Source organism: Colletotrichum higginsianum, chromosome 5 (assembly GCF_001672515.1).
Source record: "Colletotrichum higginsianum IMI 349063 chromosome 5, whole genome shotgun sequence".
Classification (NCBI taxonomy): Eukaryota; Fungi; Ascomycota; class Sordariomycetes; order Glomerellales; family Glomerellaceae; genus Colletotrichum; species Colletotrichum higginsianum.
The window spans coordinates 1,589,334-1,617,161 of NC_030958.1; the positions used below are offsets into that span (position 1 = coordinate 1,589,334).

General features: G+C 55.4%; 8 protein-coding genes across 8 annotated transcripts; 3 read left to right on the plus strand and 5 right to left on the minus strand.

Moving 5' to 3' along the window:
• Positions 1-894: 894 nt before the first annotated feature.
• CH63R_07418 (uncharacterized protein) lies at positions 895-1,292 on the minus strand (the record flags this gene model as incomplete). The annotated part of the gene is made up of 2 exons (XM_018302393.1): positions 895-1,183; positions 1,231-1,292. 2 exons carry the CDS (start codon positions 1,290-1,292, stop codon positions 895-897), a joined length of 351 nt encoding a protein of 116 aa, XP_018157171.1.
• Positions 1,293-4,106: 2,814 nt separating this feature from the next.
• On the plus strand, positions 4,107-9,030 carry CH63R_07419 (WD repeat domain-containing protein mip1; the record flags this gene model as incomplete). The annotated part of the gene is made up of 3 exons (XM_018302394.1): positions 4,107-4,658; positions 5,104-8,747; positions 8,811-9,030. The coding sequence occupies 3 exons, from the start codon at positions 4,107-4,109 to the stop codon at positions 9,028-9,030; spliced, it is 4,416 nt and encodes a 1,471-aa protein (XP_018157172.1).
• Positions 9,031-10,171: 1,141 nt separating this feature from the next.
• CH63R_07420 (Dienelactone hydrolase) lies at positions 10,172-11,370 on the minus strand (the record flags this gene model as incomplete). Its single annotated transcript, XM_018302395.1, has 3 exons — positions 10,172-10,501; positions 10,585-10,901; positions 11,031-11,370. The coding sequence occupies 3 exons, from the start codon at positions 11,368-11,370 to the stop codon at positions 10,172-10,174; spliced, it is 987 nt and encodes a 328-aa protein (XP_018157173.1).
• Positions 11,371-12,553: 1,183 nt separating this feature from the next.
• On the minus strand, positions 12,554-13,093 carry CH63R_07421 (NUDIX domain-containing protein; the record flags this gene model as incomplete). Its single annotated transcript, XM_018302396.1, has 1 exon — positions 12,554-13,093. One exon carries the CDS (start codon positions 13,091-13,093, stop codon positions 12,554-12,556), a length of 540 nt encoding a protein of 179 aa, XP_018157174.1.
• Positions 13,094-14,893: 1,800 nt separating this feature from the next.
• On the minus strand, positions 14,894-16,711 carry CH63R_07422 (Carboxyl transferase; the record flags this gene model as incomplete). Its single annotated transcript, XM_018302397.1, has 3 exons — positions 14,894-15,016; positions 15,069-16,110; positions 16,161-16,711. 3 exons carry the CDS (start codon positions 16,709-16,711, stop codon positions 14,894-14,896), a joined length of 1,716 nt encoding a protein of 571 aa, XP_018157175.1.
• A 337-nt stretch (positions 16,712-17,048) lies between these two features.
• On the plus strand, positions 17,049-18,382 carry CH63R_07423 (Acyl-CoA dehydrogenase; the record flags this gene model as incomplete). The annotated part of the gene is made up of 2 exons (XM_018302398.1): positions 17,049-18,229; positions 18,286-18,382. 2 exons carry the CDS (start codon positions 17,049-17,051, stop codon positions 18,380-18,382), a joined length of 1,278 nt encoding a protein of 425 aa, XP_018157176.1.
• A 2,705-nt stretch (positions 18,383-21,087) lies between these two features.
• Positions 21,088-22,460, plus strand: CH63R_07424 (Short chain dehydrogenase; the record flags this gene model as incomplete). Its single annotated transcript, XM_018302399.1, has 5 exons — positions 21,088-21,505; positions 21,553-21,646; positions 21,724-22,032; positions 22,095-22,211; positions 22,280-22,460. The coding sequence occupies 5 exons, from the start codon at positions 21,088-21,090 to the stop codon at positions 22,458-22,460; spliced, it is 1,119 nt and encodes a 372-aa protein (XP_018157177.1).
• A 3,012-nt stretch (positions 22,461-25,472) lies between these two features.
• Positions 25,473-26,038, minus strand: CH63R_07425 (uncharacterized protein; the record flags this gene model as incomplete). The annotated part of the gene is made up of 2 exons (XM_018302400.1): positions 25,473-25,686; positions 25,902-26,038. The coding sequence occupies 2 exons, from the start codon at positions 26,036-26,038 to the stop codon at positions 25,473-25,475; spliced, it is 351 nt and encodes a 116-aa protein (XP_018157178.1).
• Between the last annotated feature and the right edge of the window lie 1,790 nt (positions 26,039-27,828).

Sequence of the window (27,828 nt, forward strand, 5' to 3'; positions counted from 1 at the left end):
GTGACTGGCTCCATCGGGTCGCCGCGCTGGCCTGTTCTCCGCCCTTCCCAATCCCGACTGACTGCTCTACTAGCAGCAGCCCGCCTGCACGCTTGCGCCCAGGGGCTAGTTCTGAGCTGGGTCCTGGCCAATAAGATGCTGCGCAGCCCGGGTTTTCGCTCACTTGCGAATGGGGTGTGTGTAGGGGAGGGGCCAGCATCCAAGCAGAAAAGGTAAACTTTTTTAGAGAAGCACGGGGAGCCTGCAGGTCTGCAGGCGCTTTCGTGACGGTGGGGAGGACGAGGACGAGGAAAGGATCCTCGGACATCAGGCGGGACATCAGGAGTACTTCAGGGACCCGTGGTTTCAGGCCGTCTTCGGCATGTCAATCTACTGTACTGCGCCATGCACGGTGGCCTGCATCCCGTTTCCTCCAAAAGGGGGGTACTGCTACGCCCATGGGTGATTCGTGAAGATCACATTGCGACGCATCACTTGAATGGACCGTTTTCACTTTGCCTGACAGCCTACTCAGCGCTACCGCTGGGACGAAAAAAGCCATCTCCTAAAGTTGCTGGACCATGTAGGGTGCGACTAAAATTGTCTACGTAGCTGGCTTTGGCTTGGTGCTGTAGGTATTTAAAGATCTCGATTGAGACTGGGTGCTGTCCGGCGTTGGGTCTTATTAAAGGGCGGCCTGTTGGGCACGACCTGATGCGTCCTGTTGACTGAGTCGGGAGACCCTGGCTCTCTGCTCTTGACCCTCTCTCCTATGTATACGACATCCTTGGTACTCTGTACCTTTTGCTGAAAGCCTCCGGTTTATCAAGCCACATGTTCTCGCTGTGCCTTTTGGGAACTGAAGCGTAATGTGCAACTTTTCTTCTGAGCCAGACCAACCCTTCCGGCGCTGATCTATCCGGACATCCAGAAGAAGTCGGAATTCGAACGGGCAAATCCTTGCCAACAGTGGCTGTCCCCAGCCGCCCACTCGTTTCCGTCAGCGTGTGTGGCATCCTCCCGATGCCGCAACCATATTGTCTTCGTGACATCGTCTTCGTTGAATGCTCCAGCAGATTTACCCAGCCTAATACCATAGCCGGTCGCCGGTCCAGAAGTCTGAGCCGGGCGACCATTGTCCTTGCGTTGCCGACCACTCGATGCTGACGTCCGGGCACCCGTAAAATCGTATTCCAGGTAACCCCTAAAGGGCCAAGTAGACAGTCTCCAGAGATTCCATCCACTGCCCACGAACGGGAGAGCATTTCTTCTTGGATAAACACCGGGTCTCGCGATGAGACATGGAAGCACATGATGTCCAGTAACTGGCATTCCCGCCCCCCGAGACCCTACCGTCGCCGCCAGGGCAAACCAATGTAACACAGAGACTCCCAGCGTAAGCCGGCTTACTCGATCAGTTTTTCTTGGCTCCTCTGGTATATATATATATATATATACACCTGTACGTACTTGTCTAGCAAACAGTCTCCGAGACACCCATGGCACAGGAATCCACGAAAATCACAATCTTGATGCAGCCCATGCTCCAACCCCTAGACCATCCTTCAGTAAAGAGAAAGGGAGAAGAGGTAAAGATTGATGGTGCTTAGTGCAAAACAACAGATTATTCCCAGATGACGCTGGCGCACGACAAATATTTTGGCGGCCGTTTGCAGTCAACAACCATGGACTCGTGGCTCCAGGGGTGTGGTGCTCCTACGTCGCATTGAAAGAGGGCGGCGGTTCCATTGATCCATCGAGCATAATTTCCCATCAAGGGGGTCCATCTGCCATGAGGTGGTGTGTTTCAAGTTTTCCAAAGCCTTGACACCATTCGACAGCTTTCCGGCACACGGACTCTTGAGGCTTTGAGGCCCGGCAGCGGCCGCAAAAATTGGATGACGGAAGAGCAAAAATACGGGAATGCTCCCGAAAGACAAGTTCCAACTCTCCAACTCCTCCTGCAGAGTAGGAAACGCACAGATCGTGATATCTTTACTTTGCAGACGACTGGCTGAGGCAGGGAGTGGGCTCCACAGATGTAGTAGGTAAGGTATCCTACCCTACCGTCCCTTAGCGCACGCTCGCCCTGCCTTGCCTGCCTGAAGACTCCTTAGGATGAGCAGCGGTGGCGCAGATTCGTTGGCTTCGATGGAATGGGCATGGAATTCTGGCAAATTAGGCTATACGCTTAGCTAGGGTGCTTAGCTGCCGCAAGAATGCTGTTTTGGAGATGGCGCGTCCGAGAGCAAGATGCGAGCATTCTGGTGGGCATTAGCGCTGGCTTGAGGCCGACGGAAAACGGAGCGCGGGCCACGCGGTAGCATACAGCTCCTCCCATCGTCGGCGGCGCGAGCGAAGAGACGGCGAGGTGAGTTGAGGCTCGCGTTGGAGACAGGGTGCGGCCCAAGCCGAGAAAGCAAACAACAGGTATCATCGCACCTAACCGCATCGAATGGCGCATGGGCGCATCGACTACGAACCGAGTCGCCCATCGGATAGGATCTATGTGATCTATGTGCATTGTTATTAGAAAGACACAGCCGCAATCGGAGCTGGGGGTTCCAAGCATGAATCATTCCAACAGCGAGGGTCCCTGCCATGAAGTGTGCAGTGAACAACGAGCACAAGGATGCCTCCTCCCCGTCGCCGCCGCCGTCGTCGTCGTCGTCAGTAAAGACGTGGTAAATGCAGAATCTCGGCTCAGATGAATCGACGATGATGGGGAGCAACTGCAACTCACAATCTGTTCAGCCTGTATGACAACCCTTACTTACCCTCGTGTGGTTAGCGACTTTTGGCAAAGACCGAGTTGATTCGCAGTATGACACGAGGAATACAAGAATATCCATGAAGCAATGGAAAGGAGAAAAAGGAAAAACCCGCCCCGCAAAATAAACGGAGGGAAAAGAAAACAAGAAGGGAGGAAGGGCAGGGGAGGGGAAGGAAAGAGAGAGAGCCAGCCGTTTGGGCGAGACACTGTTTCCAACGCGCCCGCCTTCCCGCCAGCCCATTCCCCACCGTTCTCGATGATGTTGCGAGGGATGTTTTCCCCCGATGAGCTCCAATATCGCACGGCATAGGCCTCGACGTCCAACCATGGTTGTTTCGAGTTTCCCAGATATTGCACCTTAGAGAACAACACATTGGCCGGGTACTCCGATGATCAACCACCAAACATGGGAATGGCATTCGCGACAGAGAGCTGACCAGCCTTGTTCCTACCTACTATTCTGGATGCACGAGGCAAGTCATGTGAAGACGTTGGAATTAGAGATGGCCTTTTGGGACTAGCGCTGCTTTCCATCGCATGGACCGTGCACCCACCCGGCCGACCTCTTACCTCATCCCCCTCCCCCTCGGATCCAAATCTGTTGCTGCTGTACGGCACCCTGCGACCGGCCAGCGGCCAGCGGCTGGGAGACACAGAGGACGGCAGACTGGACGAATAATGCGGAGATGTGGAGCTCAAAGGCGGTCAGGGTCAGGTCATCCATCATCTCAGTCCAGTGTCTCCGTCATACGTATTAGGTCCGGCCCTGGTCTGTAAATTTGTCTAGGAACCGATTGATTGTGCCGGGGCACATATAGGATGAACTCTTAACTGGCCTTCTTCGAAATTCCTAACTAATTGGCGTCGAGCATCTCCACAATAGGCAGATATGGACAATTAGGAACGCCGGCTGGAAGTTTCAAAGAAGCTTTCGGGGCAAGTGATGCAGAGGCAATCGGCTCTTCTGCGATGCTGATAGGCTGGTGACCGAGCTGACCTCAGCTGGAAGGGACGACCGTTCCTAATTTTTGGTGGGTGTTGTACCACGAGCCAATGCACATCTGCCTAGGTACCTTTTGTAGGAACCTACCTACTGTAGCAACGACTTGCTGCCCCCGAGCTGAAGTTGGGCTGTGTTAGCCGCTGCTGCGCTGTCAACCTGACCCGACCTGGGCCTGTCACTCCCGTCACCTTCCCGCTCCAAAAACTCCAAATTCGCGTCACCGACGCAATCGCCTGCTGTATTTCCATCCACCTCATCCGCGCGACACCCAGAAGACCGAAATGTCGCCGCGGTGAATATTGACAGGTGGTTTCTGCGCCAACTCCAAATCTCGACAGAGTCATCGACAACATGACTGCTGCCCCTGTGCAAGATCACCCCCATCCTCGCCCCTCGCCCGCCAACCATCTCCGACAGCCGAGCGCTTCAAAACCCTCTCCATCCACCTCTCAACCTCGACATTACGCAAGCATCTCGCGGAGGACAAACAGCACTGCGCTGCTCGGTGTTAATGGAAGCCCTTCAAACATGCCGCTGATGCAGGGCCCGAACGGATCCTCCGCATTTGCCGATGCGACAGCCCAGCCATCCCCGTTCGGCGGTCCTCCGCCTCTAGCCCTTCAACGATCAACGAGCCACGATGACGGCGCTTCCAGACGGCCATCGAGTGCGCCTGGAAACAAGCACAATATCTCTGCTGGGTTCTCCACCGGTGAACAATCAGACTCGGACGGACCGAAGCGACCGTCTATGAAGCCGCTGCTCATGCGATCAAAGAGCGAGTATGGAGTCAACCGCTCCGAAGATGTCGACCACTCCGAGGAGGATATTCCGCATTGGGGTGCCAGACACGGTTTCGATGAATATCACGAGTCGCCGGAAATCCTGGCCCAGATAGCGAATGTAAGTGGCAGCTTCTCCCATATTCCATCGACACCTTTTCTCTCTCTTCCTTCTTCCCATTCTAAGCTCCGCGCCTCCCCACTTGGCGGCCCTGTGGTGGTACTGTCCAGCTATACTGGTCTGACCGTAGTCGCTGTCTGGGTGCGTCGCGCAAGGAAGCAGTCTTGTGTCTTGACTTCTCGGCTTGCACACCATGACTGAGGGCCGTCGTTCAATTACCAGTCCCGTGGGGCGACGCGGGGCATAATTCCATTCACGTTCGACCTCTACATTCCATCCTATCTAAGCATCTTGGGTCATGCAGTCACCCGGCTGTATGGCACCCATGACCACGCCGTCAAACTTGGTTCTGCGTGAGTTCAAGTACGGCGATGGCCCTGCTTTGGAACATTGGGAATTGCTAGTATCCTTTTGTATGCCGAATCGCGCTGACTTCTGCCTTCAGAATTGGTACATGTACTGGACCGACAAGCGACACGAGACAACCGGCAAGCCAAAGGCGACATTTCATCAGCTGCAGGACTGGCGCATGCGTGACAGACTCAAGACTGTATCTGCTGCTCTGGCCGTCTGCCTTAATATCTCAGTCGAGCCTCCTGATCAGCTCAAGACGAACCCTGGTGCGAAACTCGAAGCGTGGACTGATCCCACCACCCCGCCCCCTCAGAAAGCCCTGGAAAATATTGGCAAAGCGCTGCAGGCGCAATACGAGACGCTTGCTATTCGGACAAGATACAAACAATACTTGGATCCGTCGGTGGAGGAAACAAAGAAGTTTTGCCAGTCTTTGCGCAGGAATGCCAAGGACGAGCGAGTCCTGCTTCACTACAATGGTCACGGGGTGCCAAAGCCTACCGCCAGTGGTGAGATCTGGGTTTTCAACAAGAACTATACCCAGTACATTCCAGTCTCGCTATATGATCTTCAGCAGTGGCTACACGCCCCTACGATCTATGTTTGGGATTGCTCCGAGGCCGGCAACATCCTCAATAACTATCACAGATTTGTAGAGAAGCACGAACAAGAAGAGGACGAGGCCGCTGCAAGAGATCCGAACTACGAAAAGACGGTGTTTCAACCTTACATCCACCTGGCCGCCTGCGGCGTCAAGGAGAATCTTCCGACCAATCCCCTCCTCCCGGCGGACCTATTTACCGCCTGTCTCACCACTCCCATCGAGATGGCTCTTTGGTTCTTCGTTCTTCAGAACCCTCTCAAGACCAATCTCACACCAGAGCGCGCCAAGAAACTTCCCGGCAGGTTGCAGGAGAGGAGAACACCCCTTGGTGAACTGAATTGGATCTTCACGGCCATCACGGATACGATTGCTTGGACAACACTGCCCCGACACTTGTTCCGGAAGTTCTTCAGACAAGACCTTATGGTGGCCGCCTTGTTCCGCAACTTCCTTTTGGCTCAGAGAATCATGTCCGTCTATGGATGCCACCCGCAATCCTTCCCGGAGCTGCCCCAGACCCGACAGCACCCGCTATGGGCAAGCTGGGACTTAGCCGTGGACATGGCACTCGCCCAGCTTCCCATGCTGGAGCGGAAGGAGAACGAAGGCATCGACTACGAGTACCAAAACTCTACTTTTTTCACCGAGCAACTGACGGCATTCGACGTCTACCTCACTCGCGGAGACGCCATGTCTCAGAGACCGCCGGAGCAGCTGCCAGTGGTGCTTCAAGTTCTGCTGAGCCAACAACACAGAGTCAGAGCACTGATCCTGCTTGGAAGATTCCTTGATTTGGGTCCTTGGGCCGTTCAGCTTGCTCTGAGTATAGGCATTTTCCCTTACGTCCTCAAGCTGTTGCAGTCTGCTGCAGCGGAACTGAAACCCGTCATGATCTTCATATGGACTAGGATCCTGGCCGTCGACATCTCGTGCCAGCAGGACCTGATCAAGGACAGCGGATACAACTATTTCGCCCAGATACTCAAACTATCTGAAAGCTTGCCGGTTGTTAACGAAGCCGAGCATAAAGCGATGTGTGCGTTTATCCTGTCCATGCTCTGCAAGGACTACAAGCCGGGTCAGCATGTCTGCAACCAAACAGACATTATGACTAATTGCTTGTTGCACCTACAAAACCACGAGAACCCGCTGCTCCGACAGTGGTCTTGTCTCTGCATTAGTCAGCTCTGGCAAGAACTGCCAGAGGCTAAATGGCGCGGTATTCGAGAGAACGCACCTGCGAAGTTGTCGTTCATGACCAAAGATCCCGTCCCTGAAGTCCGAGCTGCCATGATTTATGCCATGACCACATTTTTGGGCATCATCGATCTCACAGATGAGGTTGCCCGGATTGAAGAGTCCATTGCGTGGACACTACTGGACATGGCCAACGACGGTAGCCCAATGGTTCGTCGCGAGTTCCTTGTCTTCCTTTCAAGATTCATCCTCCGCTTCGAGAGCAAGTTCATTGTCGCTGCCTACGAACAGCTTCAAGAAGAAAGAGAATATCTCCTGTTTCCACCTGGACAGGACGGCATGGACCACAAGATGGGGTTGCACTACGCAAGGAGAGAGAACAGAAATGCGGACGGGACTATCAAGCCTACGGTTCATGGCTTTGCACACAACACCGTCTTCTCCGCCTGCTGGAAGCATGCATTGATGCTAAACGTTGATCCTCACCCCGAGGTTCAGCGTGATGCGACGATGATTGTGGACTACGTTCATCAGGCTGTGATGGCTTCGCCTGTAGGCGAGCATGCGCAGATACTTATTGACGACATACGGAGGAGGGCAAAGCGGGCTTCAACAAAAAGCCACCTAAACCTGAGTCAACGGAGCAACGCCATTGGTGTTTCCAACTCTTTGGCAACTCCACCACTGCCTTCTCCTGGCTTGTTGCGTCGCACAGCAAGCTTGCTCTTCCAATTACCCCTATTCGGCAACGATGCCAGAGCCGATGCTAATGAGAAACCCAACTACGCCTCGCCGGCACCATCGCCTGGCCTGCACAGGGTTGGGTCTCAGAAGATCAAGGCTCCGGAACTAGCTGAGGCACCGCCAGAACAGAGTGACCCAACAGCCATCCATGCCAACTACCATGTTGCCAGAGAGCCTGTATCCGCTGGGTTTGAAGATCGCAAACCAGGCGAAGCCCCCTCTCTCCCTCTTCAGAGCACTTTCCTGGAATGGTCCATCGAGTATTTCTGCGAGCCCCAGATGAAGCCGAGCGAGTCGGACGAGCCAGGCAGCACCGAGTACAACGAACGACTCTGGAGAAGGTCCCGAAATGACTACATCCTGACAGAAACGCAGCCACTCAAACAGTACGCTGGCAGTCACAAATGGAACAACCAACTGGGCATCATCAACAACGGTTCACAGCCTGCCAAGCTGACGTTCCATCAGTTCGAAGACCAGCTTGCCGTTGCAGACGACGGCAACACGGTGTGTGTCTGGGACTGTAAGAAGCATGCTCGACTGAGCAAGTTCTCCAACGGTAACCCGGAGGGATCGAGGATCAGTGATATGAAGTTCATCAACGAGGACGACCAGGCGTTCCTAATGACGGGTTCGTCGGACGGAGTTATTCGCATCTACCAGAACTATGATTCCGACAAGTCCATTAGCCTGGCCTCTTCTTGGCGGGCCCTTACGCACATGGTACCTAGCAACGTCAACTCCGGTATGGTATTTGACTGGCAGCAGTCGCTAGGTCGTGTGCTCGTGGCTGGTGATGTGCGTGTTATCCGGGTGTGGTCTGCGGGTTCCGAAACTTGCATCATCGACATCCCCGCCCGGTCTGGCTCCTGCGTTACCTCCTTGACCTCTGACCAGATGACGGGCCATACGGTTGTGGCAGGGTTCGGCGACGGCGCCGTTCGCGTTTTCGACACCCGTATCAGACCACAGGATTCCATGATCAAGAAGTGGAAGGACGAGACGGACAGACAATGGATCAAGAGCGTCCATCTTCAGCGCGGCGGCCAACGAGAACTCCTCAGCGCTAGCAGGAATGGCAAGGTGAAGCTGTGGGATATCCGGATGGATCGACCTCTGCACGTATATCAGACAACCCGAGACACGCTCCGAACAGCCAGCACCCATGAGCACCTGCCGGTATTTGCTGTGTAAGTCAAAGCAACGAGCACCCTTTCGAGAAACATTTGGCACTAATCACTTCCCCCCTGCAGTGGCACATCCGCACATGCTGTCAAGGTCTTCAATTTTGATGGCCAAGAGCTGTCCCGCGTCGAGCCATACTCAAGCTTCCTGCAGCAGAACAGGGGGTCTCCTATCGCAGCTACTGCATTCCATCCACACAAGCCCATTTTGGCCTGCGCTGCTCGAGGAGACTACCACGTCAACTTGTTCACCTGCGAAAAGTCTGAGTCACAATCCTTGGTTGCTTAGTTGACGTCTGAGAGAATGTAGACGACTCTCTTCGTTGTATTTTGATCGTCTTCTGGGGAGGTTTTGTTGCTGCTGTGTAAACCACACTTATTCTTCTTTTCAAGGCGGCAGCATACCAGGACTGGCAAGACACGGCGTTTGATTCGGTCGCTTTATGCGCCATGGCTAGGGGATGGAGATTTGCATGAGATACTTAATGGTAGCAGTTGGCAAATCAATCGCTGAGCCAACTGATGTATGAAAACCGAAATTGTACCCAAAGAATAGCCGCACATGACGATCACGGGGTGATTGATACAAGTGAGGTTCATCTGGTGTCTTCATCGTCGTCTCTGGCCCGGCATCGAAACACCCAGGTTCATGTTGCTACCCGGGCAGTTACACCGGAACGCTAAGAGTCGTAGAACTGACCTACGGATTCGTTGAGCTTCTACGAGGAACGCCGCTGGGCCATTTTGGGCGTCCTCGTCCAGGCGACGGTGTGGAAGCCCCCTCGAGTTCGTCGAGAGCTGCAAAGTAGGCCGGCGAATTCGAGCTGCACATCACCAAGCTCCACGTCATCGCACCCCAAGAGCTCCCTGGGCATAAGGTCCGGCCGTCTCGAACCGCCCCATCAACAAGTTTCGACGACGAGGGCTCCTCATTTCCTTCAAGTAGCTCGAGATTACCGACGGCTGAAAGAGAGTCAGCCTTCTCCATTGGCCCCGCCCCTACAGACATATGGCCGAGGTAGGTACGCGTTCAGTGCTTCTGCGACGTTCCCGCCATCAGCTGAATCGATTTTCGTCTGACGCTCCGTCAACACTCATGGGGGACACTGTCCATGCTGTCTATAGGGTACCCTGTCATGAGATTTGTTGAGGTACGCGTTGGCTGGCTGGTACCGGATATGGCTATACTACACTTATGGTTTCCGTCATTTTTGTAGACCATCCGTCCCATTGTTTTCAAGTAATCAATTGCTCGTCACTTGCAATCGAGCTTGAAGTGGACGTGCCATATTTCCAACCTTACAAGAACCTATGTAGAATGTTGAAGCAATTTAAGTAGATAAAAACACCATCAAAACAAGGGCATAGGTCAGATTCTGGTTTCATTATTCATTTTCCTTTCGCATGGAGCACGTCGTCTCGGTCATCGCTCAAAAATTCTTCGCAAAGAACTCGAGAACGGTCTTGTAGCCACGGGTGTACTCCTCCTTAACCCTGGGGTCCTCCAAGTCGGAGCGGGCAGCCATCCATCCGTGGATCTGGTCCTTGAACGTCTCGACATGCTTGGCGACGCTCAGGTTGCCCTCGAACTTCTTGACGTCCTCCTCGGGCTCGTCCTTGGACGCGAGCAGGATGAGGGGGATCTTGATACCCTTGGCGTCCTCAGGCTCGACCATGGCGGGGTGAATCTCGGCGCCGACCTTGAAAGGGTTGCTCTCGCCAGAGGTGACAAGAGAGACGACCTTGCCTCCCCAGCAGTACTAATAATAAGAAAAAGTCGTCAGGTTACGTGCCAACGTCATTGGGATAAGGGGGGGGGGGGGGGGGGGGGGGGGGGACTAACACCAAGGACACCGAATGACTCGAGAGAAGAGTACTTGGACTGTACGGCCTTGACGTAGTCGGGAACCAGGCTGGCGATGTTGGGGGGCGGGAATTTCTGGAAAAAGCCGCCCAGGTTCTTCTGCTTCTCCTCCGTGTTGGGAGGAAACCACTCAATGGGGCAGGGCTCGCCGACGAACCAGTCCGGGATGAAGACGCGGTACTTCTCGGAGCCGCTGGTGGCCAGGATGTCTGCTCCCTGGAGAGTCTGGGGGAAGTATCCGAAAATGTCGTAGACAACTACGATGGCCTTCTTCGCGTCGGAGGGACCGGTGACATCTGGGGTGGTGTTCGGTTAGCGATGTCGGTTCTACGGATGGAAGGCGTTGTCAAGGGCGATGACGGGATGACGTGACGGGGAGACAAAGGAGTTGGGCTCAATTGCACCGAGACCAGGGGACAACCTACAAGTCTTCTTGCCTCCGATCTCCTCATACGTGCCCTTGACCTCGTATCCCTTGGACACGACAGGCGGGATGTTGCAGCAGCCCACGGAGTGGCCGTGTTGGGCGGGCATGGTCGACATGTTGGCGGATTGTGTCGAAAATGACTTGTGTTTCTGTTGTGCGAATGGCGACGAATGTCTAGAGGAGCTACAGCTGGTTGCAAAGCTCCTGGGTGCGGCAGAGGTTGTGGGTGTTGCTGTTGCTGTTGGCGTTGCTCGAGATGCTACTGCAGGGGTGGGGGACAGTCTTGACAAAGCCTGGGAACCAGAGCGGGCGGCTTTGGCAGCGTAGGAGGAGGACATCCAATTTATTTTAGTGGTGTGGGCTCAATTGGGGTGGGTAACTAGCTACTGGCGGGGATCTTTCTTTCGCTGACGTTTACGGATATGGACCGAGCTAACAGACAGATAACAGACAGCTATCGTCCTCTGCGACTGGAAGGTGCTTTATGGAGGGGCAAGACAGGGTCGAGCTTGGATAGGTAGGGAGGGGGTGGTTCGGGTGATGTCACCACTACTGAATCTGTATCTGTACTGGAGAGATGGTCTCGGACCCCTCCTGTATGTGGGTCTCGACGACCGGCCCCATTATTTGAACTATTGCCGGTGCCGGTCCCATGCTCGGCCATCCGGTCTCCGTGCTGGGATGTGTCTGCTTTTGGCAAACGGACAAGACCAGGCAAAAGCGGCAAAATATATGTCAACCCATGCCGGCCCTTGGGTGATTAGGCCACAGCGAGCGGCATGTAAGCGGCCGCAGAAGCGAGATGCTTGGCCGCATACACGCATCAGCAGCGCCTTCTAACCGTCTCGAGACCGACCCGATACCATGGTTCGCCCGCGTTGCGGCATTCCATATTGGAAAAAAAAGGGTATGCTATTTGCGACACGCGGGACTAAGTTGCCGGGGAATCTAGGAAGGACCCAATGCCGTCAGGGTTCCTTGTGACTGTTTACCTGCTAAACTCGTGCCGTGAGTGCGACGCGTGCTTTTCCATGTATTCTCGTTCTAGTCTGCATGGTGGTCTGGTCAGATGTTAGAGAAAACCTCCAGCGGGCCGTCTTAGTCGTCTTACATGTGCCTGTCATGGATACAGAATCTCCTAGCTGGCATTTCAGGGAGCTAAGGTCTGTTCCCGCAAAACCGAGGGTTCCGTCAAATGCGAGCCTCCGGTCAAAGAGCGGCATCTTCGATAGCCGGGTTGGACAACGATCAAAGGGCCCCAAGAATATTAAGACTCCAAATCCAGTGAAACGCGTCCGCCACGGGTTGTGTTAACCCATCAAATTGCTGGCAAATTCGTTTGCCGTACAGTATCTCCTCCTTCAATGTTTGATTGCCAGGAAGCAGTCCCAAGAAAACTGACAAACGCCGTCCAAATCCGCACGGAAGTCGACGCCCCCGCGCAATAGGGAATCAGGCTTTCCATCTTTTTCCGATGACCGAGGCACCCGTTTGCAGACCACAACACCATCCCTTCCAAGCTCAAACATCATATCCAGACGCCCTGAGATCCTCCAACGCCTTATCGACAACCATGCCGTCTTCCTTGAACGCCAACTTATCCGCCGCCGCCGCGACGTCGACCCAGACAACATCGAACTTGACCCGGTCCTCCCCGGTCCACCCCCCCTGTGCAAGATCACAGCTCCCCTCCGCCACGAAGTAGAACACCATCTTCATGGCGCCGGAAGCCGGGTCTGGGTAGTGACACACAGCCACGGGCTCCGTGTCGGCAACCTCCTCCGACACCTCCGGCGCCCCTGGCGGGCCGCCCGTGGGCGTGGCCCTCGTTCTGAGCCGCAAGGTGACCGCCCTTGCCACCACGCCCGTCTCTTCTCGCGTCTCGCGCAGAGCTGCCGCGAGAAGGTCCTCACCGATGTCCTTGCGGCCCTTGGGGAGCTGATAGATACGGTGCCGCTTGTTGAAAATCAGCAATACACGCCGTGCGCGCATGTCGACTGTGACGGTGCCGCAGCTGATGATGAACTTGTGGGAGGGGAAGAATTTTCGGCCGCGGGCCATTTCGGTGATGGTAGATGCGTACATTTGGGGCTCTTCCGGTAACGCAGAGGGTGCCATCTCATTGTAGTTTCTCTCAGTTGGCCAGTTAACTCGCTGTTTTACGTCTCCTGTTGGGCTCCTCGATGACATATGTCTGCTAGTTCGGCGTGGGCTAGTTCTAGGAACAAGAAACACTTCCCTCGGTAGTTGCTAGCTTAGTTTAGGTCGACATCGAGATTGAGACCCCCTCACCGACTATGGGAGCACCTCCTCTTATACCTGTCCTTGACGTTGTGGCGGTGAACAGCATCTCGAGAGTCTGCCGAAGAGAGGCTCCCTCCAGACGACGACCATCCCCCATCCGGCTTCATCTGCGTTGTTGTCCTTCGTCTCTCAGCCAGCATCTGGGCGAACACCCAGCATCGCCCGCTGACCGGTCCTGTTCCCTGCAGTCGCACATCGTCATCCCAGGCCCAGAAAGAAACCCCCTCGCCATGAGAAGATACGAAGCAAAATCATGATGTGCCTGTCATATGCCACCGAGGCTGCTCACCCTACCATCCCGTCTGGGCGCCTTTCCGAAAACGCTGCCCCAAATGAACGAGAGAGGGAAAGCCAGAACTTCAGGGCTAGCACGGTGAGCGCATACCGGTGAAGCAAGGGTTGGCGATCGGCGAGACCGGGGTGTGAGTGTACCGCATGGGCCGGCCGCAAAATCGCGGTCTGCTCGAGGGCAAGAAGCGGGATCAGAGATGAGGCCGCTCGTTTGCGAGTCGAGGGAAAGCACCACCAAGCCACATGCGTGAGGATAAACTGGAAGGGAAAATGTGATCAGTCACCTCCGACAAGTGGTGAGACGTTCGGCTTGTAAGCCATAGGCGAATGAGATGGGCCCATTGCTGCCATGGCCGGAGAAGGTTCTGGTCGCTTGTCACACCGGACACCACCCTGTCTCATCCCTCACGACGTCGGCTGGACTAACCAGAAAGACGGAGATTGCTGATGTTTTTCGAGGCAGCCGGTGAAATGCGTGTGATAACATGGATCTCTGGGACCGTTGGTTCGGAGGCTCAGTGTACTAACGCGAGGTTGGACATCCTCATCGCACAGAGAACAGCACGTGGACAGTCACAACTGTGACCACGTTGGTCCCGCCGATGTTTCATGCGCATATTTGCGTGGGGAGGCGGGGTGGACTTTCTTTCGAAAATAGATTGACTCTTAAGTGATAGGCTGGCAGAAGAGGGATAGGGAAGAAGAGGGCTGGGAGGGAGGTCCGGGGCTTTCACCGCCGGCGTTCGGCAGGGGTTTGGCCGGTGGGTCTCCGGAGGTGGTCCCGTGCGATTGGCTCTGCACGTACTCTGTGCTTGACCTGCTACAGAATACGTCCACGTATCTATTCTGTGCGGTGGCTTCTCTATGCGGTAGTCCTCTCCAGGAGTGGACCTGTTTTTGGAAAGGATAGGAGTTCTGTAGCGTGAGTCAACAATCTGACTGTCTTGCAATGCCATTCTCAGAGGCGCGAACAAGGTTTTCTATTGCGGCACTAGGTAGCAGCGGTGGGAATGCATGTAAGGAGGCCCGAATGAAACTGGGAACCAGTCAACAAGTATTGATGAAATACCGGCTTCTGTGGCGAGTGGGCCCATGGACCGGGCGTGGTCGTTTGATATCTGTTCGACTTCCATAAATCATATGTGTATTCACCTCCACTCAGGCCGATGCTTGATTGCTTGCAGTTGCGAGAGGCAAAACAAATTCTTGAGGACATGGTTTGTTTTACGCCTTTTTTTCTTTTCAAACGACACGCATTCAAGTACTTTACATTCTGAAAACCCCAAACTTGGTATCGCCAGCCTTGACCTCATTCCGACCTGACATTGCCGCTCTCAGTCCCAAGCCCAAGTATTGTCGGGTATGCTGAGGGGGGATTATGCCGTCGTCCTACAAGCAGTATTAGCAAGCATCGCATGAAATTAACAACCCAGTGACTGACCCATAATCTAGCCGACGAATAAGTTGCGTCGCTTTCACGCTCTATCCTCTCCTTCAGCTCAGGATCGGCCTTGCCGACAGTTTCCATCACTGCAGCCAGCTGCTCGCCGCCCATGACACCTATGCGCGAGTTTGGCCACATCCACAGGAAACGGGGGCTATAGGCTCGACCACACATGCCATAGTTGCCAGCGCCATAGCTACCGCCGACAACAACAGTAAACTTGGGAACATCGGCACAAGCAACAGCAGTGACAAGCTTCGCACCGTGCTTGGCGATGCCACCGCGCTCAGCGGCAGAGCCAACCATGAAGCCTGAGATGTTCTGGAGGAACACCAATGGAATACCCCGCTGTGCGCAAAGCTCAATGAAATGGGCGCCCTTCACGGAGGATTCGGCAAACAAAATGCCATCATTGGCGACGATGCCGACCTTGTAACCATGGATGTGGGCAAATCCAGTGACCAGGGTTGTACCGAAGTCCCGCTTGAACTCGGAGAACTCGGACCCGTCAACGATGCGAGCAATGACCTCCTTGATGGGGAGTGGCTTCCGCAGATTCGTGCTGGCAATGCCGAGGAGCTCGTCCGGCGAGTACAGAGGCTCCGCGTAGTTCTGCACAGGCGCTGCTGTTGAAGGTGACTTCGTAGGCCAGTTCAGGTTGCTGATGCTCCGCCTGGCAAGGGTAATAGCATGAGCGTCGTCGACTGCCAAGTAGTCCGTCACGCCCGAAACGGAAGAGTGCATCTTACCGCCGCCCAGCTCTTCAGCACTAATCACCTCGCCGGTAGCAGCCTTCACCAATGGCGGGCCGGCAAGGAAAATATGGCCCTGGTTCTCAACAATGATGCTCTCGTCACTCATTGCGGGGACGTAGGCACCACCCGCAGTGCACGGACCCATAACCACCGAAATCTGGGGAATCCCCATGGAGCTCATCCTTGCCTGGTTGTAGAAGATGCGTCCGAAATGATCACGATCCGGAAACACGTCGGCTTGATGGGGAAGGTTGGCACCACCACTGTCAACCATGTAGATGCAGCTATCTGTGCGTCAGTGACTTTCCATCGAGAGCAAATCGGGGTTCCTTACGGCAGCTTGTTCTCCTGGGCCACAGCTTGTGCCCTCAAATGCTTCTTGACCGTAATGGGATAGTAGGTTCCGCCCTTCACTGTGCTGTCGTTGGCAACGATCACACACGTTACGCCCTCAACAACACCGACGCCGGTGATGATGCCTCCCGCGGGAACGTCAGCCTCCGGGTATAGCTCATGAGCGGCCAGAGGTGAAAGCTCCAAAAAGGTCGTGCCAGGGTCGATCAACGCGGTGACTCGATCGCGCGGCAGCATCTTCTTCCTTGCAATATGCTTTTCCCTCGCCTTGGCCGAGCCCCCGAGGTGTACCTTTCGTGTCAGGTCCTGCATCTTCTTCATGACCTCGCCCATGTGCCGCTCGTTCTCCTTAAACTCCTCGGACGTAGGGTCAACATTGGTCTGGATTCGGGAGATGGCGTTGGCCTGGTGCGGCGGCGTAAAGGTTGCAACGGTTCGGGCAGAACGCGGGAGGCGGGGTGCTCTGAATCCCGGCCGTGTCAATTGACGTGACAGGAGCAAGACATCCTTCGACGACCGTGAGAAAGACATTGTTGGGCGTATGCGAAGATGTTGCCGACGGATGCAGCAGCTGGGGGCAATGAAGAAGACTGGACTACATTTGCCGACGAAGCCCTTGAAGACGAGAAGGAGAAGGTTCAAGGGCCGCTCGCTTGCTGACGGGATACCGTTCTAGTGACGTTCCAATGGCTCGCCTCGGCCCGCAGCAAGCCGCCCCTAGCCGAATTTCCTCTTGTCCCGGTTGGACCTCAGCTCGGCATCAAGCCAGGGTAACTTGGATCATCAACAACGGAGAGAGTTTTGAAAGGACAATTTCTGTTTTCTCCTCTGTTCAACTCTTCAATCCAGTCTATTCAATACCACAGTCATGTCAAGCGTTCGGGCATTCAGATCGTTGGCGCGACCGGCGCGTCAATTGCGACCCCTCGCGGCCCCCGCCCTCCAGACCCGACACCACTCTTCCAAGCATCCCAAGGGATTTGAGGCGCCGTCACAAGCCGACCTTACCGAGCTGCGCGAGCGCGTGCAGGACTTTACAAGGCGCGAGATCACGGAGGAGGTCGCTGCGAACACGGACAAGAGCAATGCGTTCCCCAATGAGATGTGGCAAAAGCTCGGCGAGGCTGGTTTCCTAGGTATGACGGCTGACGAAGACGTCGGTGGTCTGGCCATGGGTTACCAGGCGCACTGCGTCGTCATGGAGGAGATCTCGCGTGCCTCTGGCTCAATTGGTCTCAGCTATGCCGCGCATTCCCAACTGTGTGTCAACCAGCTCCAGCTCAACGGTTCTCCGGAACAGAAGCAGAAGTACCTCCCCGGGCTGATTGCCGGCACGAGCGTCGGTGCGCTGGCAATGTCCGAGTCCGGGGCCGGCAGCGATGTCGTGAGCATGAGGACGACGGCGACAGCCGTCGACGGCGGCTACGTCCTGAACGGCTCCAAGATGTGGATCACCAACGGCCCGGATGCCGACCTCATCGTCGTCTACGCCAAGACGGAGCCCGACAAAGGCTCCAAGGGCGTCACGGCATTCATCGTCGAGACGAAGACCAAGGGCTTCAGCTGCGCAAGAAAGCTGGACAAGATGGGCATGCGAGGCAGCAATACCGGCGAGCTCAACTTTGATTCCGTATTTGTGCCCAAGGAGAACGTCCTTGGCAAGATCAACGGCGGTGTGCGGGTGTTGATGGAGGGGCTCGACCTCGAACGTCTCGTCCTCAGCGCTGGGCCTCTGGGCATCATGCAAGCTGCGCTGGACGTGGCTTTGCCATTCACCCACCAGCGGAAGCAATTTGGCATTCCCATCGCCCAGAACCAGTTTATCCAGGGCAAGCTGGCGGACATGTATACGAAGCTCCAGGCGTCTCGTGCCTACACCTACGCTACAGCCAAGGCTGTCGATGAGGAGGGGTCGATCCGGACACAGGACTGCGCCGGTGCCATCCTGTATGCTGCCGAGAGGGCGACAGAGTGCACCCTGGACAGCATTCAGCTTCTCGGCGGCATGGGATACGTGGAAGAGATGCCCGCTTCCAGACTTTTGAGAGAGTAAGTGAGATCCGACAACATCGCTTCGCGAGGATTTTGTACTGACAAGTTCCTAGCGCAAAACTTTACGAAATTGGGGCCGGCACGTCGGAAATCCGGAGAATGGTTATTGGAAGGGCGTTCAACAAGGAATATGCGCATCTTGCAACATGATGAAAACAACAGGCCGAAGAGAACAGGTAGTCCGGCGAACTCGAAGTAGACTATTGAATGGAGAAAGAAAAATCTGCGGTCTTTTCCCCCAGAATGTAAAGGTCATATTATAAGTGATGGGAGGCCTTGGGTGGAACCTCGTCGCCAGGGGCCATCACATGTTAGTGACACCATCCAGGAAGCTCTTTCGGAAACCCTCTGCATTCCAACCTTGACCCCTATGCTTCCACGTGTATGTTGAGCCAACTCTTCTGACACCTCCAGTCTAAAGTATAGACATAATGCTCGTACTGCACACATGCTGCCTGACTGATCATTGTCACCATCATCGGCATGGTCGAATTCAACCGGGATAGGGTCATCCAAGAATACGAGCTGATCTTACAATATTCTTCCATGCTCCCAAGTTCGTTCGCCTTACTAATATGAGAGTCTAGCTCACAAGTGGGATTGATTGAGCCCTGTTCGCCTTCTTGGCGGAGAGATCGAATTTAACTCTTGTCAGGCCAGTTGATCGAGCCATCATTCGGGGGCAAAGCGGGCTCTGCAGCTCAGTCCAGAAAGATTCACAAAACACGACGCCGGCCTCTAGCGATTCCAGGACATTTACTGCTTTCGGATGGCGAAGAGGGCTTGTAGCCCTTGACCGAGCCGGCGTTCTGCAGCATGAAGGTCGATGCCGAAGCAGATAGCAGAGGAGAGACACGGTTGTTAAAGGAGGACGCACGTGGCGGGTAAAGCCAGAACCGCCATGTTCCTGATGTGAAAGAGAATGAGATGGCGGAGTGACGAGGATGCGAGTAGAAGGCTCTGTTGGGGATGCGCTTCCAGAACCGCAGGTCGCGACGACAACGGCAGGTGCAAGCGGATGAATGAATTCGGCAATCCCGAGCCGGCACCGTTCAAGTGGCCCGACGTGTGTCTCGCGTGTCCCGGGACCCCGGGGTGCCTCAACGAGGAGGACAGGCGCACAGGGCAAGGCGGACGGCGAGTAGCATGGGAGCCACAGCACTGATTGCCCGTTCAGTCAGCCGCCCTCCTTTCCAAGCCTCGTGCCTCGTGTTCGTGAATAGGATAGACAAAGAAGTGGGTAAACAAAATGACGGGCGAGCCAACAGGAGGGCCATCCCAATCAACGTGACATATAGCGTGATGTGATGGTGTGGACGCGAGATGGGATGGGACATGGCAGGATGCGTCTCCGGACATGCATGCCTAGGTACGGATACCTGGGAGAGGGCAACAGAAATGTTGGGCACAGTCATAGCCATCTAGCCGCCCTCCGAGCCGGAGGTCACTTGTCTGATCACTCCCAAGAGAGTCGAGACAGAAAGGCCAGACCCCGGCTCCCTCCACCACTCTCGTATCTCATGGCATTCTAGAACCTCCATCCCGTGCAAGAAAAAATTGGGGTAGATGTGGGGATAGAAGGGAAAGGTGCCCAATGTTTTGCCTCCTCCAAGAACCGGCAAGGAGCCCTTGACCAGGGGTTTAAGGGGGTTTCTGCGGTTGTGCCTCGCAACCAGAGGGACCCATGTAAGTCTGCAAACTTGGTGACTTGGTCGACTTATCGAGCATGTTATCAAATTGGGCACATCTACCTTGGAGAAGAAAAGAGCATCAGGCGCCCGACTTGTCTCTCTCTTCTAGCCGGGCATCCCGGCAACATCCCCCAGCGGGTGTTTACCCCTAAGCGCCTCGGTAGGGTTACCCACCGTAGGTGCTCCAACTCACGCCCACCCCCGCGCCGGGGTTGTGGTTCTAGTGTGGGCAGTGGGCGGCAGCAAGTCCGCTCGGGCTCCAGCCCAGCTCCGGGGCAGCTCCCCGCGAGGCAGTGCGACTGCCACCGACAGCGGAAAGGGGGGGAGGAGCAGTGCGACCTGCAACGTGACGGTCGAGACTCTGCGACTCGACGGTCGAGACGGTGATCTTCCACCTCAAAGGTGAGGAGACGCGTCCGCATGCCCATTGCCCGAATGCCTTGTGCCCGAGTATCGTGATCCTTTTTCCACGTTCTTCCTTGCCAATCAACCAGTTCCCACCACCCATCGATCCTCCGACACGGCCGGGCCGTCTTACCCAATCCTCACTGAGCTGTCCATAAACGAAGCTCTTATTGCTCTCCTCTCCCCTCTTTCTCCAAGCTTCCATCGGTCCCTCTTCCAGGTCTATCTTTCTCTGTCTGTCTTCCGCTCTCGGTATACATCCCCTCCCCTAGAACCAACGAACCACCCCTCTCCCCCCCAAAACAAACCCCCCGGATTCGACGCATTTCCCGATACAGACTCACATCGAGACGATCGGGAGCTATCACTTGCCTCTCCTCTGCTCATCCCACGTCATCAACCCCGCTGGAGCTCCTCACATCGTTGCTTCACTCGACCTGTGTACTGTGCCGCGAATCTGCCAGGACTGATCGTCAGTCCTGCCCTGCCAGAGACAGCTAGCTTCATCTCGGCCTGTCCAAGTGGTCGCCCAGCAAAACGACCTGGCCTAGCTCTAGCTAGTGACATCATCCCGCCCGCCTCCCATTGCAAAAACTAACGGTCCCCAAAGGCCACAGGGAGCAGGTTGCCGGTTGTCATTTCGGCTGGGAACCTTGGATCAATCGGCATTTTGTCGTTTAATCCTCACGGACGACAACGACCACATTCACTTACAGCGCACTCTGCTTGGGTAGGCAACGCACGCAACAGACAGTCGCAATGTTCCGCCCCTTCAGCGCCCGTCTCGCGCGGACAGTCCGCCCCATCACCCAGCATGCCCATGCCCGCGCCAAATCCTCCCAAACTTCCTCCCAGGCAGGCATCGCGGCCACCAGGATCCAACAGCAACATCAGTCGAGGTCAATTAGCGGCAGCGCCAACGTCAGAGAAAAGCCCCATCCCGGCCAATACTCGAGAACCGATCCCGACGTCACGGTCGAGTACCCCGAGGACCACGAGCTCCCCTCTAGCCAGCCCGTCCGCGGCCACGGCGGTGGCATTGGCAAGCCCACGCTGGCGTCCTTCTCCCTCGAGGGCAATGTCGGCGTCGTGACTGGCGGTGCTCGCGGTCTGGGCTTGGTCATGGGCCAGGGCATGGTCTACTCGGGCAGTGATCTCGCCATTGTTGATCTGAATAGTGAGTCTTCTTATTCACACCTAGTTGTCGTTGCGCATTCCACCAAGTGCGCCGCGTTGACGCCCAGACAGAGGAGGAGGCGGAGCTCCAGGCCAAGAACCTGATCGAGGCGTTCAAGAGAGAGAACCCCGAAGCAAAGAGGTACGCTCGGCGAACGACTTAGCGGAACCCCTACCGAGGCGACGCAATCTTTTTCGAATACTGACCATGCATCACAGAGCCCCCAAGGTAACTGCTCACCACGCGGACGTCTCGGACCCCGCGTCCGTCGAGGCCTGCATCGCCGAAGTCCTCGCCGCCCACGGCAAGATCGACAATCTTGTTACATCGGCCGGCTTCACTGAGAATTTTGACGCCGTTAACTACCCCATTGACCGCATGCGCAAGCTCTGGGGCGTCAACGTCGACGGCACCTACCTCTTCGCTATCGGCGTCGCGAAGCATCTCATGGAGCGCAAGTCGCCCGGCAGCATGGTCTTCATCGGCAGCATGTCTGGCTCCATCGTCAACATCCCCCAGCCGCAGGCGTACGCCGTCCTCTGTCCACGATTATTGGGAGTGACGGTTAGCTGACGTTTGTTGAACACAGGCCTTACAATGCCGCCAAGGCAGGCGTCCGCCATTTGGCCGCCTCCCTGGCCGTCGAATGGGCCCACGCCGGCATCCGCGTCAACTGCATCTCCCCCGGCTACATGCTCACAGCTTTGTAAGTGCCCAGCGTCGCTGCCAAGCGGCTTACCAATGCTGGTTGCTTACCACCCCCCGTGTCTGCAGGACCGAGAAGATCCTCGACGACAACCCGGACCTTAAGCAGAAGTGGACCTCCCTGATCCCCCAGGGCAAGATGGGGCAGCCCAAGGACCTCATGGGTCCCGTGACCTTCCTCCTGTCCGACGCCTCTCAGTACGTGACGGGCGCGGATCTCCGCGTCGACGGCGGATATACCGTTACATAAACCAGCCCGATTACATACTGATATTGGGAAGAGGGAAGGGGGCCAGCGGTCGGGAAAAAGGCAACAAAAGCTACATAACGTTAGAATGATGGGAGTTTTGCTTCGGAGACAAATAGACGTCGGCATCTGCTTAGCATTCAAATCAGTGACAAAACACTAATATCACAAGTTACTCGAAAATCGATTGACCGGTCCGAACCGATGCGTGAAAGGGAGGTTAGCTCTGCAAGTGGCTTCCACTCCGGCCGTCCGGTCTGACGAGTCTCGCCGGTCGAGCCTGTCCCCCCAACATGTGGTGCGACGGATCCCGCAGCATCGCGAAGGCCGTACGAGGCCAATATCGACTGCCCGATGATGTACTTTATGCTGCCGGCCACCGCCCCCCCTCCCCACTTTGGTTGGTTGGGCGCCCCGACCTCACGGGCATCCGCCCGACCTCTCACTATCTCGTGCCAAGCCACACGGATCGTCCTGAATGTTTCGGTCGGCGGGTAGGAGGGAGAGGTAGGCGTGAAGTGTGGATGGAGGGAGGTGCATGCGTGCTGCACCATGCTGTGCGACGGCACCGGTGGGAAGGAGGGTGCTGGGCCCTGCTCGGCGGCGGGTTCATTGCAAACTTGCTGGGCAGGGAACAGGAGCCGAGCAGCAGGGAAAAGCAAGCATGTACCGAAGCCCACCTCACCGCATACATGATCTATCGAGTGCTGTCTCGTCCCAGGCTGAGTGCTAGCCATGGTCTCGGGGTTTGGTGGTGTGCGAGGAGAGGGTATGCATGGCAGCTGGATACAGCCTTATCCTCCTGGACCAGGTGTCACGATATATCACGAAGCGATGGAGGCAGCATGGCGGCTCCGAGGCCTTGTACGTGCCGCATCTCCGGTTGATCCATAGTGCGTATAGGAACACAGAAGCTCAAGTATGACAAGACTGAGTTGCCAAACTAGAAAAAACAAGCTCAGCCGAAGGAGCTGTACTACTGTGGAGCTTGTAGGTCAACCTCATCGCCGCCAGTGCAAGTCAGCGCCAGCCGCCTATAGAGACGTTGCAACACAGGTGTTGTCGGCACATTGAATACCCTGCCTTGCCTAACACTGTCTGAACTGTTCAAAAGATAAGAGAAGAGTGAGTTGCCCACATAACCCTACTCGTTAGAACAGGATCATGATTGTGGTTGCCGCCATCCCACTAGTGTGTGTGTATGTGTGTGTGTGTGTGTGTGTGTGGCTGTACGTGTGTGACCATGCGTGGTGGGGTTGTTGACTATCTTCTATCCAAAACCGTGAAAGCGTGGATAGTCAACAACCCAGCAGCAAGGCTGCGAAGTCGATTTGCAATCACGACGAGTTGCACGAGAAGCTGAACCTAATTATTGTCTCGGACGACAGAAAGAGGATACAATCTCTAGCTGGACACTGGGCGGGGGGGAGACTGTAAATAGTATGTCAGCAGGGGGACGGGTTTCAACGGCAATAATCAACCAGCCAAAGTACGATTTGAAGCTGTGAGCTACCCCCCTTTACGGATACACAGCAAGCTTGATGTGTCGTTTTGGTACCTACCCCGCAGTGGGCGGCCCTGGTCAAGCTCCAGGGTAGCTTCAAACAGCTTCCCTTCCCATCCATCCCACTGGCTGCCCCTCGCGCTCGACATGGCAGGTCGGGGAGGGGCCAAGGCGTGGGGGCATGTGGTGGCTTTTAACACCTTCGCCTCGCGGGACGGGCGAGCGTCGAGGCCGGCCGGTCTGGAGAAAGGAATCCACGGGTCTCCATTTCGATATGGGCTTTTTTGGTCCCCGAGTTCCTCTTTCGATTGCGTAATGATTTGCAGTCTTGAGGGCATCGCCTTCGATTTTGCGCTCCGCCTTCCCTACTCCCTTGTCGCAGTAATTGGACCTCGTGACCAGTTGCGCATTGCTTTTTTTTTTTTTTTTTTGCCTCTCCCCGCTCCCTCTCCGCCCCTCCCTCGCTCGAAATTATGCCACCCCTCTCTCCTCTTACACTTATCTCGGTCTGAGAGGCTTGACCGGGCCGCCTACCTCCTTACTACGAGTCAGACCGGGGAAGGGGGGAGGGACAATCTGCAAGCTTCCCAGCAATACTTGTCGTGTAGTAGCGGCCGTATTTCATGACATTATTTGTTGGATACTCCGAGTCAGTCATTCAAGTTCAGAAACCAGCTTAGATCTCTGCTGGACCTAGGCTCTTCCCCTGTCGTGTCTCAGCCGAGACAACACGCACTCGTCTTTGCATCCACATTGGCAATACAATGTGGCACGTTGCATGTATTCTGGCGATGGGCTTATCGAATGCCAATAGCGTTTCTTGTTCAAGGTGTCTATCGAATCGGCTGGGCCGCCAGCCATGCACTGTTGACCCAGGAGCGGATCGCCTGTTCAACGTCAGCTGGCGCTTCCAACGGCCTCGCCACGCCTCTTGCACGCATGTGAATGCAGAGCTGATCCTTTACGTTTTGCAACTTGCTATTTCCCGTGCAATGCTTGTAGGGCCACCCACCCAACGCGCCCTTCAATCGCCTATAACGAGAACGCCTCATGCAATGCATACGCCCGTCTACCCCTAATCAGGCATCGACTACGTTGAGCCGAAGAAGAATAAATAGAAAACAACAAAGATGGCAGCTGGTTAAGGCCAACTCTTTGAGAAGCAAAATGGTCGGATAAGCCCGATTTTTTGTGGTTCCTTGAACTCCATAAGCCCCTTGTAATGCAGTTCGTTCTCCGCGAATTAGTACATGGATTGATTATATGATGACTGAAAAAGTGGCACTGTTGACAGTGAGTCTTACGGCCTCTGTTTCTGCCTGTCGCCAATGCGCTCTTTCTCTCGCTCCAGGAGCAGAGTCAGCTGGCTTCTCGTGCGGGCCAGCGGCACGTCGGGGGTCGAGCTCGGCATGGTAGGCGCGAAATGTGACGACGATGAAGTTCGCCGAAGGGTACCCCCTGGCTCCTCGTGAAAGGTTCCCAAGGCTTCCAAAGCACGCCGGTCTGGTTCGTCAGATATCGAGATGTGACCCATGGCCGCGATATTCGACGTGCTTGCCGTAGCGCTCGAGAGCAGCCCTTTTGCAGAACCGCGGCCGATACTGACCTCTCGCGGCCGATACGTTTCCGAATTGGAGCTTGTTCGCTCCATGCGTGGGGCCGAGAACGCAGAGCGCGAAGATGAGAAAGACCCAATCCGTGGTGATGAAAACGAGGGCGACGCAGCTGAGATGCTTGTGGGTGTCATGGGGCCTTCACTGATCGCCCTGCTTCCCTCGTGTCCAGGCCGTTCGGCGATAGATTTGCTCAGCGGCGCGGGCGCGGGCGCCCGCCGACCCGACTGAACAACAGCCGGTCTCTGCTGTGCTTCAACGGCAGGAGGCGACTTCAACAAGTTTGGCGTTTCTGACAAGGATCGATTAACGGGCCTTTTCCCTAACGCTTTGGCGCTGGGGGGCGCCTCGATTCCTGGGGAACCAAGAACACTCTGAGCGGCGCTCTGTTCGGCATGAACTGGCGTCACGTTGTACGTTCCAACGTGTTTGGTTCCGTTTGCAGAACCAGTCTCTTTGACCATGACGTCAGAACCTGTCGAGGACTGCGAACTCATTCTTCTTGGGAGAATCGGTCTCCTCTTGTTCGCGGCCGAGGCGACAAAGCGTTTGGTTGGGACTAGGGCCTTTTTTTTGTTCGATTTCGTTGGAGATGCTACTGATGATATGCGCATTTCCAAGCCACTGGCAGCCGTGCTACCCGACGACGTCCCCTCACTGGTTTTGTAGTCCTCATCGGTAGACTCGTGTGGCGATACGAAACGAGCCGTCGGACGGGGCCCGGATTTCGAATCCCCTCTGTTTTTTTTAAGAATCGGATGCGGCGGCGGGGGCCGAGATGATGAAGCAGAGAGCTCCTTGAGAGCTGACTGTTCCGATATCATCTTTATATCCTGGTTCATCTGCTGAGCACTGAGAAGCGGATCAGACTCGTGCTGACTGTTGAATCGAGGTGTCTGTGCATTGGAATCAGCATAAACAGAGCTGGTGTCAGGCAAGGTGTGAAAAAGTACCGAGGGACCCTCCCAGCGGTTTGGTGAGCCTCTGAGAGGCACGAAGGTCGGGCCGTAGGAGATGTGTTCCCAGATTTTGGCCACTGTAGCTGCTTTCAGCTTACACCTGTCGCTGCCCATTACATGCCACCAAAGGTTCTCTAGACGACGTGCGGTGGGATCAACCAGCTTGAGGTTTGTTGTGGTATACACTGCAGTGCGACATTAGACTTGGGGGCTGGGACGAGGCCTAGAATGACCGAGTACTGGTCTGGGTACGACTTACGGCGCCACATTCTTATGATGAACTCTGAGGGAAGAGGTTGCGTGAGTGACGCTACATCCTCATAGATGCGCCTATCATCCTTGACAAAGCCCTTGGGTAAATCCATCGGAAGTGAATGTATTGTCTACCGGGACCAGACGGATGTCCAGCGGCAGAGACGGCGAAATACGGAAAGGTAGAAAGGTCGAGAGCTCCCAGACAGAAGGCTGGAAGACATAGATGGCCCCGCCGTCGTGGGCAATCTTGCAAGTTGTGATGAAAAATTACCTGAGCCGAACAAATGTGTTCATGGTCGCGCTACAAGTGGATTTGACGCCGTGGGAAGTTTGCGTGATGGGCGGATCGGCTCATTAGACAGAAACAAGGCACGGATGGCTGCTGCTGCGAGAAACAAGTTGTAATTTGGGTTGGTCACTCGGTCTACGGCCGACTGCGGGCATATGGCAGGCGTGCGTTCAGTTGAGTTAGGTGGTGATGGAAACCGTCCGTGGTCGAGGTGTGAGGCGGAGCGACAAGCTGAAGCGAAGCGGCGGGACTCGGCTCTTGCAGGTTGCCCGGGCCCGGATAGCCGTGTCTATGAATTGGCGATGTTGGTTAGGGGGATCGGGTTGTCGACATGTGGACGGTAGCGAGGTGGAACGGCGGAGCGGCGGTGACACAAAGTAATGAGACGTGTGGCTACAGGAGGAATGTCGCTGAACGAGGGCCGAATTCAAAGATGAAGCTGGATGTCGACGTTGAGAAGTTACAGATGGTGAGATACGAAAGCCGAGGTACAGTCGGTGACTTGTGTCGAAGTCTGAAGTGAATGAGTGATGAGAGGCGAGGTAAGTTAAGGTGAGGTGAGGTGAGGTGAGATGAGGTCAAAGACCCGGGAACAGAATGCAAGCAAGCCGCAGATGGCGGGCAGCACCTATTGAATGGTAGCTTTGGCGGCAGGCTTGACCTGGCGAACAAAAGTGGTCAGGGCTACCGGGTTCGTGTCCGAGGTGAAATCGAACCGATTGACAGGCGAGAGTGGCAAAAGAGAGGCAGG